This window comes from Canis aureus, chromosome 36 (assembly GCF_053574225.1).
Source record: "Canis aureus isolate CA01 chromosome 36, VMU_Caureus_v.1.0, whole genome shotgun sequence".
Classification (NCBI taxonomy): domain Eukaryota; kingdom Metazoa; phylum Chordata; class Mammalia; order Carnivora; family Canidae; genus Canis; species Canis aureus.
Window position 1 is genome coordinate 5,871,023 of NC_135646.1, and position 17,548 is coordinate 5,888,570.

The following is a 17,548-nucleotide window of genomic DNA, read 5'->3' on the forward strand; positions in this document are numbered from 1 at the left end:
CCTCCCTAGAGGAAACCCAGGATGTGGGGCCTCCAGCAGCCTGAAAGGGGAAGGTGGCCCGCCCCCCACCGGCGTGGGGTGCAGGGGATCCTGAGGAGGGTGGACCTGAGAGGTGAGCTCATACTCCAAGCATACCTCCTGGGCACTCTCCAGCTGCTCCTACTCTTAACCCATCTTGTTCAGAGCAGAGGCCTCTGTCCCTCATCCCTGGAGGGCCCTCCCCAGAGAGGCTGGGGCTCCTGAGCCCGCGGGAGGATGATGGGCTCCTCGCTCCCCCGTGCCCACACAGCATGGCCCCAGGTTGGGATACGCACTGCCTTCCCCCTCAACTTGAGCTCTCTGGGTGCCCCCCTCTCTCCTGCTCCCTGGTATTCTCTGTCCCCTGCTCAAGGAAAGACACCATTACTCCCAGACCCCAAAGTCAGCTATCTGAGCAGCACCCTGAACCCCTCCGTCTCCTGGCCCTCTGTCCACCTGAATGTCTCTCCAGCCGGCCCCCGCCACACCCCCTACCTCTCCCCGCCAGGCTCTGCCTCCTAGTGATGCTGTTCTGCTGGATGCCTGGCCCCCAGGCTGCTTCTCCCGGTCCCCATGCCCTTGCTCCTGCTTTCCCTTTACCAAGCGCCCTCCCCCCCTTCCTTCTCTGATTCCTAACAGCTACATGTTCCTCTAGATTTAGTTTCATTCTCACTTCTTCCAGGAGGCCTTCCCAAGAATCCTCAGGCTAGACTAAGGGGCTGCGGGGCATCCTGGCCCCAGGCCTCTCTTGGCCCTCTGACCACAGGGTGATGAAAGCATCTGTTTATAAATCTGAGGGGCGCCCAGGTGGCTTAGCGGTGGAGCGTCTGCCTTTAGCCCAGGGCGTGATCTCTGGGTCCTGGGATCGAGTCCCGCATCGGGCTCTCTGCATGGAGCCTGCTTCTTCCTCTGCCTGTGTCTCAGCTTCTCTCTCTCTGTGTCTCTCATGAACAAATAAATAAAATCTTTAAAAAATTAAAAAATATATCTGAGGTCTCCAAGGTCAAGGCCCTAGACAGTTTGTCTGTGTAGCCCTCAGCGCTAGCACATAGTAGGTGCTCAACAAATATTCGCAGAGTTTAAAGACAGAACTAAGGAATGGGGGCAGCCCCGGTGGCACAGCAGTTTAGCGCCGCCTGAAGCCCAGGGTGTGATCCTGGGGACCCGGGATTGAGTCCCACATCGGGCTCCTTGCATGGAGCCTGCTTCTCCCTCTGACTGTGTCTCTGCCTCTCTCTCTCTCTGTGTGTGTCTCTCATAAATAAATAAATAAATAAATAAATAAATAAATAAATAAATAAATAAATAAATAAATAAAATATTAAAAAAAAAAAAGAACTAAGGAATGGTAGGGGTGGACCATGTTGGAGTCCTGGTGGGAGTTAGGGCTCCTGCTCCCCCCGGGTCCCATCTTTCCCTTCTTAACTGCTCCCCTGTTGCCTTCAGGGTTCTGGCTTCAGAGACCTGTGGGGTGCTGTCACGGCTCCCAGTCCCCAGTCATGCTGAACCGGACAGGGATGCGAACCCAGGACATCCTGCTGCTTCCCCAGTCCCCAGGCCCAGGGAAGCAGGGAGGGAGGACACACCCCAGCATCCCAGCCTGCAGACTGCCAGCCGCAGACCTGGAATGCCTTTGCAGGCTTTCTGGAAAGAGGTGGACGGGAGGTCCCAAAACCCTGGTCTGGACTTGGCTCCCTCCTCCCCTCCACCCGTTTCAGTTAAATGGAGCCACAGTGGCTGGTAAAGCCAGGTGACGGCTGGTGGCAGGGCGAAGACTGGACAGAGCAGCGTGCTTGGCCCGGCGGTCACCGGCCCCCTGCCCCTCTCTGCTCATTCAATGCCTGGTGGCTATTGTTCACCGTCTCAGAGTGCCCAGGCCCCGGAGCGGCGGAGGGCAAGGCGACACAAAGAAAGGAATGATTTCAGATAAAAGAACAAATGGGCAAAGAGACCGGTGGGCGGGGGAAGGGGAGGCAGAGTCACCTCCAACTAGTCCTGGTGTGCCCAGGAGTGTCCAGGTTTGAAATCTAAAGTCTCCAGACCCTCCCCATTCAGGGCAGTGGGGATGGTTGACACCCGCGTGGGCTGGGGGCGGTGTCAGGTGCGGGCCTGAAAGAGCAGCTATCTGGACTGGAACCCGTACAGCTCTTTCCTTGGAGGCCCAGGAAGCCACAGCGGGCTCCTTGCTCTTTCCAGACGCTCCAGAATGCCAAGCGTCTCCCTCCCTTCCGCTCCAAGGTGCTCCAGGAGGCCCTACGCTGCCAGCAAGAAGCGGGCCCCTGTCCGGTCCTCTCCTACCACCTACTGTCCCCCCCCACCCCGAGTCCCGCAGGGTTGCCTTACCTGTCTGGGGGAGGCAGCTGCCACCTGGGAGGTCTCAGGGAGTTGTGGCAAGCTGGCTGCAGGAGATCGACCTTTGTCCTCACTCCCCCCCCCAGGAACTGCCTTCACCATATAAGGGAAGATAGGGCCCCAGAGAGAGAGAGAGAGAGAGAGAGAGAGAGTGAGAGAGAAAGAGAAAGAGAGAGAGGGTGAGGGGGTGGGGAGGCAGGTGCCCGCCAGGTCCCTGGGAGCCAGTGGAGCCCAGCGACAGTCTGACAGACAGAGCCAATGGGCCCCACCCTTGGCTCTGAGTGAGCGAGCTCCCAGGGACAGTGAGCTGCCCAAGGCTCAGGCCCTCACTGCAGGTGGACAGCACTGCCCAGGGAAGCCTGGACCCTTCCTCCTAAAAAACCCAAATGATTGGGATCCCTGGGTGGCACAGCGGTTTAGCGCCTGCCTCTGGCCCAGGGCGCGATCCTGGAGACCCGGGATCGAATCTCACGTCAGGCTCCCGGTGCATGGAGCCTGCTTCTCCCTCTGCCTATGTCTCTGCCTCTCTCTCTCTGTGTGACTATCATGAATAAATAAAAATTAAAAAACAAACAAACAAACAAAAAAAACCCAAATGAGGAGGCTCGGGGGTCCTCCCTCGTTCTCTGGGAAAATGGCCTTTAGGGCGGGGCTTAGGGATCCAGGGCCAGGGGTTCACACTTGCAGCCCCTCCTAGACAGAAGAGACCCTGGCACCCCTAAAGGTCTCTTTTACTTAGCATGCTCAGAGGGGGCACAGGTGCTCTTCTTGTCCTGCCCCCCACCCCCTTCAGGCACACTGTCTCCATCTGGAGTGTTTATTAGCTGCCATAAACCAGTGCCTTTGGACTCTGCTACTTTCTCCCAGAAGCCAAGGCTTCCATTCTCAACCCCTGACCCTAGAAGGGCCCATCTCACTGATGACCCGAAACAGATGCCACCCTTTCTGGGATGGCTCTTGCTCTGAAGTCAATTTTGCCTACAAACTCCGCACCTTGGGCAGCTGCCTCCCAACCTTGACCCCTACAGAAATTCCCCAGTCATCCCTGAACCCTGGTCCTCTGGAGGGGAGCCCCTCCTCCTGACCACACCTTCCCCAGAGGTCTGGAGAACAACTGCAGGCCTGTGTGTGCACACGGGAGCACGTGTGAGCATGCTCACCAACAGTCTGGTAAGAGGAATAAACACATGGCAGGTGCTACTCTGTTTTTTAAAAGGACTTCTTTTTTTTTTGTGAATAAAAAAGGAGTCTGTGTTTATTCAATTATACAGCCAGGCACGAAGGAAAGGAAAAATTCATTTATAATTTCACTACAAAGATGACCTACAAATAAATCAGTTAGTGATTTATTTTGGAGTGTCTCTTCTGAGCACCTGTGTTGTGTGTATGTACTACATGTACATAACTACTTTTCTATCTATCCTTTTTACTGTGACATGTTATATATTATTTCACAACTGCATTTTATTGTCTCCTGATAATCCATTAGGTAGCAGAGTTTATGTAACCGATGGTTCATTACTGGACTTCCAAATTATTGCCATTTATTTGATGCCACAAAGAATGTCATGGTGAATATTCTTATTGCTAAATCTTTTTTTAAGATTTTATTTATTTATTCATGAGAGACACAGAGAGAGAGAGAGGCAGAGACACAGGCAGAGGGAGAAGCAGGCTCCATGCAGGGAGCCCGACGTGGGACTCGATTCCGGGTCTCCAGGATCATGCCCCCGGCTGAAGGCGGTGCTAAACCACTAAGCCACTGGGGCTGTCCCTAAATCTATTTTTTAAATCTTTTTTAATATATTTTATTTATTTATATGAGAGAGAGAGCACGAGCAGGAGCGGAGGGGCAGAGGGAGATGGAGAAGCAGAGAAGCAGACTCTTCCCTGAGCCGGGAGCCCACTGTGGGGCTCCATCCCCGGCCCCCAGGATCATGACCTGAGCCTAAGGTAGATGCTTAACTGACTGAGCCACCTAGGCGCCCCTCTTATTGCTAAACCTTTGCCATTCGATTGTATCCCTTATTATTGCTTCGAGATAAACTTCTAAAGTTGGGATTGCTGGATCAAAGATGTGAACAGGTAAATCGGCCTCTGGAAAAGTCACACTAATTTCTAGTATCACCTATAGCACAGAAGACTGCCTGTTTCTCTGCACTGTCCCCAGCAACGGGCTCAGCTTTTAAGAAAATCTCTGTCAATCTGACCACCAAAAAGAAACTAGTCATTGGGATCCCTGGGTGGCGCAGTGGTTTTAGCGCCTGCCTTTGGCCCAGGGCGCGATCCTGGAGACCCGGGATCGAATCCCACGTCAGGTTCCCAGTGCATGGAGCCTGCTTCTCCCTCTGTCTGTGTCTCTGCCTCTCTCTCTCTCTCTCTCTGTGACTATCATAAAAAAAAAAAAAAAAAAAGAAACTAGTCATTGGGCGTGTTATGTTATTTTGATTACCCATGGAATAGACCATTTTAAGATACATTTATTGGCTATGTCTTCTTTTGTGAATTTTTAGTTAATTTGTTGAGTTGTTTGTGTTTAATGTATCGAGGTTGGTAATCTGTCATTTATGCTCAGTTTCTCCAGTTTGCTTCTTGCCTTTTAATTTAGCCTCAAGATTTTTTTGGAAGAACATAGGTTTGGTTTGCTTGTTTGTTTTAAATTTAATTTTTTAAAAGATTTTATTTATTCATGAGAGACACAGAAAGAGAGGCAGAGATACAGGCAGAGGAAGAAGCAGGCTCCATGCAGGGAGCCCGACGTGGGACTCGATCCCGGGTCTCCAGGTTCAGGCCCTGGGCTGAAGGCAGGTGCTAAACCGCTGAGCCACCCAGGGATCCCAGTGCCCCTGTTTTTCATCTTAATTCCAGTACAGTTCACATACAGTGTTGTATCTGTTTCAGGTGTACAACATAGCGATTCAACACTTCCACACATGACCCAGTGCTCACACCAGCGCCCTCCTCAATCCCCATCACCGGTTTCTCCCATTCCCCCCCACCTCCCCTTTGGTGACCATCAGTTTGTTCTCTCTAGTTAAGAGTCTGTTTCTTGGGGATCCTTGGGTGGCTCAGCGGTTTAGTGCCTGCCTTTGGCCCAGGGCACGATCCTGGAGTCCTGGACAGGCTCCCGGCAGGGAGCCTGCTTCTCCCTCCTCCTGTGTCTCTGCCTCTCTCTCTCTCTCTCTTGCTCTCTCTCTCTCTATGTCTATCAGAAATAAATAAATAAATCTTTTGAAAAAAAAAAGTCTGTTTCTTGGCTTGTCTCCTTTCTTTCTCCCCCTTTATTCATTTGTTTTTTCTTAAATTTCACATATGATTGAAATCATATGGTATTTGTCTTTCTCTGACTGGCTTATTTTGCATTTATACTCTCCAGCTCCATCAACGTTGTTGCAAATAGCTAGATTTCTTTTTTTTTAAGATTTTTTATTTATTTATTCATAGAGACACAGAGAGAGAATGAGAGGCAGAGACACAGGCCGAGGGAGAAGCAGGCTCCATGCAGAGAGCCCAACACGGGACTTGATCCAAGGTCTCCAGGATCACGCCCTGAGCTTCAGGCAGCGCTAAACCGCTGTGCCACTGGGGCTGCCCCCGATTTCATTCTTTTTATGGCTGAGTACTACTCCATTATATATATATATATACCACATCTTCTTTATCCATCTGTTGATGAACTCTTAGATTGCCTCCATAATTTGGCTCCATAAATAAGACTGCAATGAACCTACAGATCCCTTTAATGTAGTGTTTTTGTATTCTTTGGGTAAATATGCAATAGTGTGATTACTGGGTCATAGAGTAGTTCAATTTTAAATTTTTTGAGGACATTCCATCCTGTCTTCCACAGCAGCTGCACCAGTTTGCATTCGTACCAACAATCCAGGAGGGTTCCTATTGGAGGAACACATGTATTAAAAAGTCATTTCCGATTTCTTTATTATGATAAATGTCAAATATAGAGAAAAGTATAAATAATAGCACAACAGTACAATACTCAATACTCAAGGGTTCGAGAATGAGTGGAAATAATTATACTGAGAAGTGATTTGCAGATATCATGAACCTTGAGCCCAAAATATTTGTCACATGTATCCTAAGAGCGAAGACATTTCCATAACTATAATATGATTTTCACACCTGAGAATATTAGCAATATTTCTAACATCACCTTCTATCCAGTCCATAATTAACATTTTGCCAATTCGGGAATCCCTGGGTGGCTCATTGGTGTAGTGTCTGCCTTCGGCCCAGGGTGTGATCCTGGAGACTTGGGATCGAGTCCCAGCTTGGGCTCCCTGCGAAGAGCCTGCTTCTCCCTCTGCCTGTGTTTCTGCCTCTCTCTCTCTCTCTCTGTGTGTGTCTCTTATGAATAAATAAATAAAATATTTAAAAAGAAAAATTTGGGGACAGCCTGGGTGGCTCAGCGGTTTAGCACTGTCTTCGGCCTAAGGCATGATCCCGGAGACCTGGGATTGAGTCCCATGTCGGGCTCCCTGTATGGAGCCTGCTTCTGTCTATGTCTGTGCCTCTCTCTCTCTCTCTCTCTCTCTCATGAATAAATAAATAAAATCTAAAAAAAATTTTTTTTGCCAATTGGTCCCACAAGGATGTAAACACCTGGTTTTATTGACTCAAGATCAAAAAAAGATCAAGCATCCCCTGTGAATGTTACATCTTTTCAGTATTTTGTAAACCTAAAACAGTCCCCCAGCTTTTTTCTTGATATTGACTGACCCGAGTCAAGGTCACATGTCCTGTCCTGTGTTCACATTGCGGATTTGTCTGTCTTTCCCTGTGTATTACTCAATTGTTCCTCTTCCTCCACTATTGTCCACAAACCAAAAATATATCTAAATTCTTGATTAGGGACGCCTGGGTGGCTCAGCGGTTGAACCTCTGCCTTCAGCTCAGGGTGTGATCCCGGGGTGTTGGGATCAAGTCCCAAACCGGGTTCCCCCACAGGGAGCCTGCTTCTCCCTCTGTCTAGGTCTCTGCTTCTCTCTGTGTCTCTCATGAATAAATAAGTAAAATATTAAAAAAAACAAGTCTTGATTGGGTTCTGTAAAGGCACATTCTCCCCTTTGCAATTAGAAAGTCATCTCGAGGTGACAGTTTGGCACTAGAAGCACAACAGTTTTAAATTCCTTACTTGCCATTTTTTACTTCTTCTGTAATACTCATTCTGTAATTACAGAAAAAGTAATTACTTTTTTTTTTTTTAAGGTTTTATTTATTTATTCATGAGAGACACAGAGAGAGGCAGAGACACAGGCTGAGGGAGAGGCAGGCTCCCTGCCGGGAGCCCGATTCAGGAATCAATCCCAGGGCCCTGGGATCACGACCTGAGCCAAAGGCAGATGCTCAACCACTGAGCCCCTGTAGTTACATTTCCCTACTGTGTCTGCTTAGCTCACTGCTGAACCCTAGTGCTGGGTACGTGGTAGGCATGCAATGAATGTTTGAAGGAAAGAAATAGAATGTATGATTTCTATCTTTGATATTATATTTAGCAAGCTGGGTTTTATTTTTAAAAGACTGTATTTATTAATTCATGAGAAACACACAGAGAGAGGCAGAGACACAAGCAGAGGGTGAAGTAGGCTCCTTGAGAGGAGCTTGATGTGGGATTTGATCCCCAGGACCCTGGGATCACAGTGTGAGCCAAAGGGAGGTGCTCAACCATTGAGCCACCCAGGTGCCCCTGTGTTTTAAATTTTAAACTGATTTTTAGGTTTTTTTTTTTAAGAGTGATTTTTAGTTTTAAAAATTAATAAATATGTCTGGTGAAAGGATTCAAATTAGATGTGTAATAAAATGTGTCCCTTCCATGGTAGATGACTCCCACCTAGTCCCCCAAGCCCTGTTCCCTGGATTGGCAACAGTTCTCATTTCTTGTGTGCCCAATTGGAGTATAAGCAAGTATATATTTGTGTGTGTTTTTGTATTTCTCCTTTATGGAAATACACCATCACCCTTGTTAGAACCCTTGCTTTGCTTCATTTACCAGTCATCTGTCTGGGAAATCATCCTGCATCTGCTTGAATAGTTCCAACTCGTTTGTTTTCAAGACTGCATGGTATTCTCTGCTCTAGATACAGCAATATTTATTTAACCAGTCCCTTACTGATGGACACTTAGGTTATTTCAAGTGTTTGGCTGTTACAAACAAGGATGCAGTTAGTACCCGTATACATACTAGTTTATATGTACATACATTTTATACACAGCACAAATTCCTAAAAGTGGAATTGCTGGATCAAAGGGCATCTGCATTTAAAAAATAATGCTTTAAATATTTCTGTATTTATTTGAGAGAGAGAGAGAAAGATAGCATGGGGGGTGGACAGAGGGAGAGGGAGAGAGAGAGAATCTCAAGCACATTCTCTGCTGAGCAAGGAGCCCGGAGGGCAGACCTGATCTCACCACCCCCAGATCATGACCTGAGCCAAAATCGACTGGCACGCTTAACCCACTGAGCCACCCCTCAAAAATGACTTTGATAGATGTCGTCAAATTGCTGTCCAAAGAGGTTATAGCAGCTCAACACGCCTGGCAGCAGTGTTTTATCGGTGCCCTTCCCTGCACCCTCTCCTCCTGTGTGTGTAACAAGCAAATAGTGAATATCTGCCCACACCAGGCTCCCGTTAGATACGTTTTCACAGCTGACATCTCCAACGCCTTCCTCCAGCCCAGCGTCCTTGCCCCCACCCCCCACCCTCCCGGCCGAGCAGCCACAGCTTCCCCCAGGGTTATCTCGTCTCCCACATTCATCCCTTCTATCCTCTTCTTGCTTCACTCCGCCTCGGCCTGAGTTCAGGCTTCTGCCCCCCATGCTTGGGATCACGGCTGTAGTCTCCCCGTGTGGTCTCAGGTCCCTGCACCCTTAGGTTTAGGTTCCAAAATCCAGCTGCTGGCTTTGAGCACTGCGCCCTCCTATTGGGTGTTCCTCGGTGGCACCCACCGCCCCGCAAGAGGGCTACGCCCGTGGACTCCCGGAAGACCCACATCCTCTGGCCTCTCCTGTCCGCGCCAACGCTTCCCATCCTTTCTCCCTTGCGGGCCATCCCCAAATTCTCATTTCCCACGCTCCCTTCCGTGGCTGTCCTCGGATGCTTCCGCTTCCTCTCCTGTGCACCTCCTTGCTTAGGTCACCGGTTCCCGGAATTGCTCCCGTTTCCCAAACCCCTCTGAGCCGCAAGGCAGCAGGAAGCGTTTTCCAGACCTCCCGGGCCCTCCCAGGTGGGGTGAGGCGTCCCCTGCGCCCCCCACCTTCCAGTCTCTCTCTCTCTTCCTCACTGCGCCGCAGCAGGTCAGGTTCTAGTCTGCTCAGGTGTCTTTCTCTGCCCTGGAGTGTGAGTTCCTTGAGAGCAGAGGCAGGGCCCAGTCATGGGGTGTCCCTGGGTCCTGGCACCCTGCCTGGCACCCAGCCAACGCGGATGCGTGTGGTTGAGTTGAACTGTGTGGGTGCCGGCGGTGTGGGCAGAGGCTGGCTGTGGTCAAGTTCAAAGCCCGGAGCCCAGCTGACTCCCCGGCGTGTCATTTGCATCCACTGGGATGCAAATCCCGGGGTAACCGGTGTGTGCTGGGAGGGCAGGACAGGACCTCCCGCGGGTCAGAGGGGGGAGGAGGAGGGCAGAGGCGGGCCGGGCGGCCTTCACCCCCGGGGGCTCGAGCGGAGTGGGGCTGATGGGCGCCGCGGGCTGCTCTTCCCGGGCGCGGGGGGAGGGCAGGGAGGCGCTGCACGCACGCTGCCCCGGGCCTGGGGGGGATCCCCGAGCCGCGGGGTTGGGGGTGGGGGTGCGGCGGGCGGCGCTGGGGCACAGACACCACCTCGGGCCAGGGCAGGCCGCGTGCGCCGCGGGGAGGCGGGTGGACGGCCCCGACCCCCATCTTCGCAGCCCCGGGGGCGGCGTCGGCGAGGCGGGGAGGCCTCTAGCGGCCACCGCGGGGAGCGGGGGAGGGCGGGCCGGGAGGGCACTTCCTGCGGGGCCCGGGGCTGCCCGGTTTTGCAGAGGAAGTGCTGCCAGGGCCGGAGGGGCGGGGGCAGGAAGTGGGCCGGAGGCTCGTGCAGGGGCGCGGCCGGGAGGGGCCCGAGGCCGCCGGGGGCGGGGGCAGCGCGGGGCTGGGGGGGCAGGCGCCCGCCCGCCGCCTCCGGGACACCGGGACGCCTCCGCGGCCGAACTGGGCTTCCCAGGAGGCCCCCCTCCCGCCTGCCTGCAAGTACCCGGCAGGGGCCCCCTGGGGGCGCGGCCGCCCTGCAGCCCCCCCCGCCCAGCACTCCGCCTGGGGGGCCCCTGCACTTGCGGGGCGGACCCCGAGGCCGGGAGGGGCGCACGCGGCCCCACGTCGCCCTCGCACACCTGAAGCCCCGGGACCTAGGGCGGCCGCTCCCTCCCCGCGCGCCCCTCGGGGAGGACACACAAGCGCTCCCCCAGCGTGCCCCCTAATGACCACAGAGGCAGGATGGGGTTCTGGCTTTCTCTTTAGTTCCCGTCATACCGTGGGGCACTCAGTCACAGAGAAGGCACTTCAAGGGAAGGTCACCGATTCCGGCCAACCTTGTCCTCCCGCCCGCCCGCCCCCAGTTCTCGGAGGTGGAGGGGCAAGGAGATCTCCGTTTGACATCCCCCTTGGCACTGGTACGTGGGTCCCCTTAACCGTTAGGCCGTGGGCAGAGCCCAAGGCCTAGATCTCCAGACTCAGCATTTGGGGAAGGGGTTCCAGACACAGAAGTCAGAGCTGGAAGGCAGGAGGTCTTGGGAGCTGCCCCCAGCCAGCAGGGGGTGAGGCGGGGGACGGAGTCCACAGGGGTGGGTTGGCACAGTGGAGGGGGGACAGCTTGGCCAGGCTTCCTGGAGACCCCCAAACCCCACAAGAAGGGTCCCACCTCCTACAGCTCCCCTAAAGGCACCGGTGAATGGAGTGGGTGGGGGAGGCACCGATGGGGTGCAGAGACCCCCCACACACTCAGCTGGTGGGCCTAGCACAGTGCTGGGCACAGAGAAGGTGCTGATGTGTTTTGAATTAATGAATAAATTGGAGCAAAGAGGGTGTGAGGGATAGAAGACAGGGCCTGGGGCCCCTTGGCCCAGCCTGTTTCATTCAGAAAATAGCAGTTTAAAAAATGTAAAAATCCTTTCCCTCCCTCCCCGCAATTTATGGGTCCAGGAAAGGGGTGAAGGGGGGTGTCTCTACCCCGGCTCTTCCCTCTCCCCTTTCCCTAAACATCTATATACACATATACATATTTATATGGCACCACAAAGGGGTCCTGCCTCTGCCCCCACGAGGAGCTGGGGAGCCAAGCCCCAAGGGCCTTGGGGGTGGTCAAGGCAGATGTGAGGGGTCAGGGCTTGGTGTGGGGAGCAGCCTTTGGCAGCTGATGAGCCTAGAGAGGCTGGACTCTGGTCCCAGAGGACACACCCGGAACCCTTCACAAGTGGTAACAGATTTTCTCCCCTCCCTGCCCTGGAGGCAGAGATGGGGGGGGGGGGCTGTATCGATCCCAAGGGAGGAGGTGGGGAGACTGCGTCCTCTCCCACCAGCCTAGACTGCAGCCACTTGGAGACTGTTCCAGGCAAGAGCCCACTGACTGCGGCCCTGGAACCCGGGCAGGGACAGGGGCTCTACGCAAGGCACTTGGGTGTCCACCATTCCCAGGCTGGGGGGGCCCCCCGAGGCACAGAGCAGCAGGAAGCCTGCCCCTCCCCCAAGTAGAACCAGAAAGGGCCAAGGGGCCCAATTTGGCAGCAAAGAAACATGGCAGCAAAGAGAGAAGACAAAAGGGGGAAGTGGCACACAGGACCCCACAGGTCCCCCAAGGAGGAGGTTCTAAGGCACTAAGGCACAGACACAGGGGCCCAGAGGCTCATCGGCCTCCGTGTGGCCGGCTGTCCCCTTCGCAGCCAAGCTGGACAGTTGGGGAGGGCCCACTTCCCCGTGACGCTGAGGTGGCGGCCGTGGCCGCTCAGGATTCTTCAGGAAAAGTCCACGGGTGAGGGGTGTGGGCGTCGGTCAGGGGCAGGTCCTGGCCCCCGGGGCGCCTCACTAGCTGCCGGGCCGTGGCTGCCTGAGCACTGAGTACACGTCATCCACGCGGCTGAGCTGCTCAAAGAAAGGCAGGAGGTCGTGGAGCTCCGTGTCACTCATGTTGTCAAACCAGGAGGCCACCGGTACCTGGGCAGATGGATGCAGGCCCGTGAGGAGGGCAGGTGGCTCTGGGCGCAGGATGCCCAGGCCAGCCCTGAGCACCCCTGCCTGGTGGGCCACCTGCCCCACTCCCGGGAAGCCCCTTACCCATGACTTTCAACCATTTTGACGGCAGCCCACAGTAAGTCACGTTTATGCACAATAAAGCCAGAGTTGTACAAAATGACACTTAACCCTTCTGTATGCAAGGCACACTGATGTTTTCTATTCTATTTGTTCTTTTTAAACCTCCAACTAGGACCCGCCGAATTATTTCTGTGACCCACTAAATAGGTCACAATTGGCAGGCTGGGCCCCCTCTTCACACAAGCAAGTGGATCGAATGATCAAGAAGGTATGAAAAGCAGCAGCGGTGGGTAGATTAGGCGAGCGGGTGGCAGGCACAGGTCACTCAGGGCAGGGAGGAGGACCAGGAGGGCACCAGGCCCCGGACACCACCCAGCATGGCAGCGGGGAGGCCAAGGGGGCCCCCGTGGCCGGACCCTCACCTTGGCTCTCGGCCCCCAACCCGGTCCTGCCCGGCACTCACGGCGTTGTCTGGATGGAAGACATAGGAGGCGGGCGAGTTGTCGAGGATGAGCACCCGCCGCAGGTCTCGGCCCAGCCGGCTCAGGTCCTTGACGTAGTTCCCTCGGTGGAAGACGCAGGACTCGCGAAACAGCCGCGCCCGGAAGGCCCCCCACTTGTCCAGCAGATCGGCCACTGGATCTGCATACTGCAGAGTGGGACACGCGTCACCCGAGGCCCAAGGGGACCCAGGGGTCCATCCGGCTGCAGGCTGGAGGTGGGGAAAGGCCGGTGGCCCCAGGAGCCCTTGGGGGGCGGGGATGGGGGGCTCACCTTGGCAAGGCTGGCAGTGAACAGCACACACTCAAAGAGCTCGCCCATTCGCTGCAGGAACTCATCCACGTGGGGCCTCTTCAGCACGTAGACCTAGGGGGTGCACAGGTGAGGGGCCTGCAGGCCCAGGGCCCACGGGGAGGGGCGGGGCAGGGCGGCAGAGGAGCACAGGTGGGGACTGGTCCCAGGGCCAGCGGGGCACTCCAACTGTCCTTCCAGAAGAGGATTCAAAACGAACCTCCAAAGTCTAGCTTCAGGTCCTACTCATGGGGGAGCACTAATTCCCAGTCCTTCCCCTCCCCCCACCACCGCCTTAGCCAAATGTAGGGGCCTGGGGGCAGCCCCCTCGCCCCAAGGCTGCAGGGCGCCGGCCCCCGAGCCAAGTAATGGAGAACAGGCTGGACAGCACACAACCTATCCTGAATTACTTGAACTGGGTCCCGGGCAACGTGGGGCAAGGGGGCGCCGAGGAGGAACCCCACTCCCTGCAGGCCTTGGAGGTGGGCCAAGTCCCTGAGGGACCTCGTGACCTCGGGCAAGTCTCACACCTTCTGGGGCCCTTGCTTTCCGCATCTACCAAAGTCCCACCTGGGGTTCTCAGGACTGATGAGAGGAGCCTGGGGTCTGGAAGGCAGATGCCAAGCCCGCCGCCTCCCCCCACCACCAGCCCCTCACCTGGTGGACCACCCCATCAATCTCCACAGGGATGATGAAGTCGGCGTTGTTCACAGGCTGTGGGGGGGGAAAAGGAGCTGCTGGGGCGGGGCCCGCAGAGACCACCCACCCCCAAGTCCAGGGCAGGCCCTCTCCGAGACCCCAGGGCTGCGGGCTGCTGGGCAGGGCCCACCTTGAAGGAGCTGTGCACCAGGGTCTCGTCCAGGTCGATGACCACACAGATCTTGTCCGCGTCCTGGGCCTTGGCCTCTGGGAGCAGGTACTGGACTGGGGTCTGCTGCAGGGATGGGCGAGGTAGTTGGGGGCACCTCCCGCAAGGCCCGGTCACTTCTTCTCCCCCAGCCCTCTACCTGGGGAGACACCACCCCCTTCCCAGCTCTGCCCCTGCCAACTGGAGCCTGGGGCAGGCCACTTGGCTCTGGGCCTCACTTCCCCACCTGGGAAACCAAGGGAGAGAAAGGCTTTCATCTTATGGGGGAAATCCAGAGGTCCCTTGGTTGAGGGGCCCTCACTTGGGTGGCAGTCTTGGGGGATTCAGGGCCAGGCTGGGAAGGCCTGGAGGGCGGGTCTAGGGCTTTGGGGGGGGGTCACCGTCTTCCATAACCTACAGGGCCTGCAAATGGGTCATGAAAAGATCCTTCCTCTAAACCTCCTCCAGGCTGAGCCCCGGTGCCTGGCCCTACAGCTCCCACCTGGCCATCACCCACCTTGGGGACAGCTCCGTTCTCCTCCACCAGCAGTGGGGCCCCACTGTGCGCAGGCAGGGCCTCCCCATCGTCCCGGCAGACGCAGCAGAAAAGCGAATGGAGGATGCCCCGGCTCCGGGGCTTCTGAGAAGCTGCTGACTTCTGCTCACCTGAAGCAGGGAGACCCAACGTGGGGGTGTCACGTATATGTGCCCAGGTGCGAACCCCTGCGCTGAGAGGGTCTGGCCATGCCCCCTCCGTCCAGAGAGATCCACCGCCATGGCTTCAGACCCTCCTGGCAGCCTTGACTCCAGGCCACCCCTCGAGTCCCCACAAAACCTCCCAGCGTGGGCACAAAGGCACCCTCATCGGGAAGTGGGCCGCCTGGAAGGGGCCCACGTAGAGTGCCTTCTCTTTTCCTCCCAGCCTTCATCGCTGCTGAGGGATGAGCCCCACTGGGGACACTCACCTGGACACCCACCTGGACGCGCGCAACCCCTGCTCGGTGGGGCCCCTACCCAGGAGGGCTGGGGCCTGGGGCCCCGCCGTCCACTCCCGCGCTCCTCCCACCCTTTCCGCCCACGTGGGTCCAAAGTCCTCAGCAAGGCTGGGCCCAGAGGCCGGGAGTGGGGGCCCCTGCCAGTGTCCCTCAGCCATCTGCCGGCCCCGCCTCCTCCGCCCTCGCCCCGCCCAGACCTCCGACCTAGAGCGGGGCATCCGCCGCCTGATTGACGGGCCCACCCTCCACCGCCCCTCTCCAGGGCCCCTGCCTTCGGGCGGAGCTAGGCCCCGGGCCCGAGCGGGGCGGACCCGGAGGGGCTTCCCGGCCTCTGGGGTCCGCCCCGGGCCGCGGAGGGGCAGACCCCCAGCCGAGCCCTCCAGCCCCGGGGGCCCGGCCGAGGCGGGCGGCACCGCTTACCGGGTCGGGGCGCGTGTGCACGGGCGCGGCGCCCGCGGGGCCCGCAGCCGGGCCGGGTGCTCAGCCCCACGCGCGGGGCTCCCCGTGGGCGCGCCTGCGACCCTTGAAGGGCTGCCCCACTCCCGGGCCTCCGAGGGGCTCAGCGCTTCCACGCGTGACGCGGAAGTTTGTTGGGATCGTAGCTGAGTGTTGGCGGGAGATCCTCCCAGCCCTCCCCCGCCCGCTGTCACCTCGGCGCCCCCTCCGGCGACCCAGCCGGACCGCGGCCCGGGGCGGAGCCTCAGCGGGTGGCCCGAAGGCGCCCTCTTCAGCCCCCCCCACCTCCCAGCCTCATGGGCGCCAATGGGGGGAGGGGGCGACTGTCGGGCCCGGCGCAGTGCCAGCCCGGGAGGCCCGGAAGGAGCCCACGCTCTACCCCTGCCTCAGTTTCCCCACCTCGAGTACTCGGGACGCCAGCGGCTGCAGGCCCCGCCCCGCGTCTCTGAGCCTCGGGAGTTCAGACTCGGTCCCCGCTCGCTCGCGGGCGGGCAGCTGAGCGGCCCCGGCAGGTCTCGGCCCCCTCCGCCGCCCACGCCGCCGCCGCGCTGCAGCCCCTCCGCGCAGCCCCAGTACCTTTGCCCCGTAGCGGGCCCCGCGCCTCCTCCTTGGTGATCTGAGTAATGACGGCCGAGCTGTCCATGGGGCCGGGCGCGCTCCGCTCCGGCCGGACTCTGGCCCGGGCGCCCGGCCTCCCCCCCGGCTCGGGCCGGAATCGGGGCGCGGGGGGGAGGGGAGGGGTGGGAGGGAGGGATCCCCGCGAGCTTCGGAGGGGAGGGGAGCCAGGTTCTAAGGGGGAGGGGGAGGGAGGGGGCGCGGAGGAAACTTTGTTACAACATGGAGTTTCCTCCCCGCGAGGCGGATGCAAACATGGAACCCGGGCGCTGTTTCAAGGCTCCCCCTTAAAAGGGCAACGGCTTCGGCGTGACCTGGACTCGGCCGCGGCTTTCATCACCGCTGGGGCCGGCGCGGCTGGGCTCTGCTGGCGGGGAGGCGGGCCCGGCCGGGTTCCTGCCGCGCTCCAGGGGGCGTCGCCTCGCTTCCTGCCGCCCGCCCGCGGGGCCGAGCCTCTGCGGCTGCGTGGCAGGACCGGCACCCGGCCCGCGGTTGCAGCCCTCCGGGGGCCCGGGGCCGGGGGCCGGGGGCCGGGGGCCGGGACCGCCCCGCCCGCCGCGAGCGCCCGCGCCGGGGTAGAGCCCGAGGGCGGCGCGACTCCACCTCCGCGCCCGCGGGGGCCCGGCACTAGCGGCTCCTCGGCGTCCCCGTCTGGGGACCGGGAATAACGCTGTCTGGGCTGCGAAATGGGTCTTCGGTGGTTGCGGGCGCCACCGGGCAGGAAAGCCCCGAGCCCGGGAAGGCTGGCTGCCGGCTCCAACAGGCTGCGCAGAGCCGCAGAGCCGACCTTTTGGCCCGACTGTGGCGGTCAACACCACCCCCCCCCCCCGCGCCCTTTCGGGGCCAGGTGACCCGGATCTGCAGGGCGCGAGAATGACGACCCCTGCCCCCGAGTGCCCCCTGCGGACCTCGCGCAGTTGCCCCACCTGGCGCCCCGCGCGTCTGCGCCCACGGCCGGGCACCAGGCTCCCCTGTGCCGCAGGGCCGTCGTGTGCGCTGTTCCCTCTGCCTGCGAAGGCGCTTCCAGCCCCTTTACGGAGCCAAATCCCACTGCCCTCGACGACAAGCCACCTTCTCCGAGGGGCCCTCCTAGACCCTCCCTCTGCCGCCCACGCCTGCCACTCGGTAATCATCGGGGCGGAGGGTCCCGCGGGGGCCGCACGCAGGGGGCGCTGAGTCCCTGCGGGCCCCGTTC

General features: G+C 58.0%; 2 protein-coding genes across 3 annotated transcripts in view; both read right to left on the reverse strand.

The window, feature by feature from the left end:
• The window catches only part of VIL1 (villin 1), a 25,896-nt gene extending 23,387 nt beyond the window's left edge, over positions 1-2,509 (reverse strand). Inside the window, exon 1 of the mRNA XM_077885602.1 lies at positions 2,362-2,509. The gene's annotated coding sequence lies outside the window, so the exon portion shown is untranslated. The remainder of the gene's footprint in view (positions 1-2,361) is intronic.
• An 8,328-nt stretch (positions 2,510-10,837) lies between these two features.
• Positions 10,838-16,660, reverse strand: CTDSP1 (CTD small phosphatase 1). 2 transcript variants are annotated; one of them, XM_077885686.1, is made up of 7 exons: positions 16,315-16,660; positions 14,805-14,953; positions 14,270-14,371; positions 14,098-14,154; positions 13,423-13,515; positions 13,112-13,297; positions 10,838-12,549 (listed from the first exon to the last, which is right to left on the reverse strand). In XM_077885686.1, exons 1-7 carry the CDS (start codon positions 16,379-16,381, stop codon positions 12,421-12,423), a joined length of 783 nt encoding a protein of 260 aa, XP_077741812.1. In that variant the 5' UTR covers positions 16,382-16,660; the 3' UTR covers positions 10,838-12,420. The 2 variants fall into 2 exon arrangements, with proteins under 2 accessions (XP_077741812.1, XP_077741811.1); XM_077885685.1 differs by having other exon boundaries at positions 14,270-14,374; positions 16,315-16,658.
• Positions 16,661-17,548: the final 888 nt, after the last annotated feature.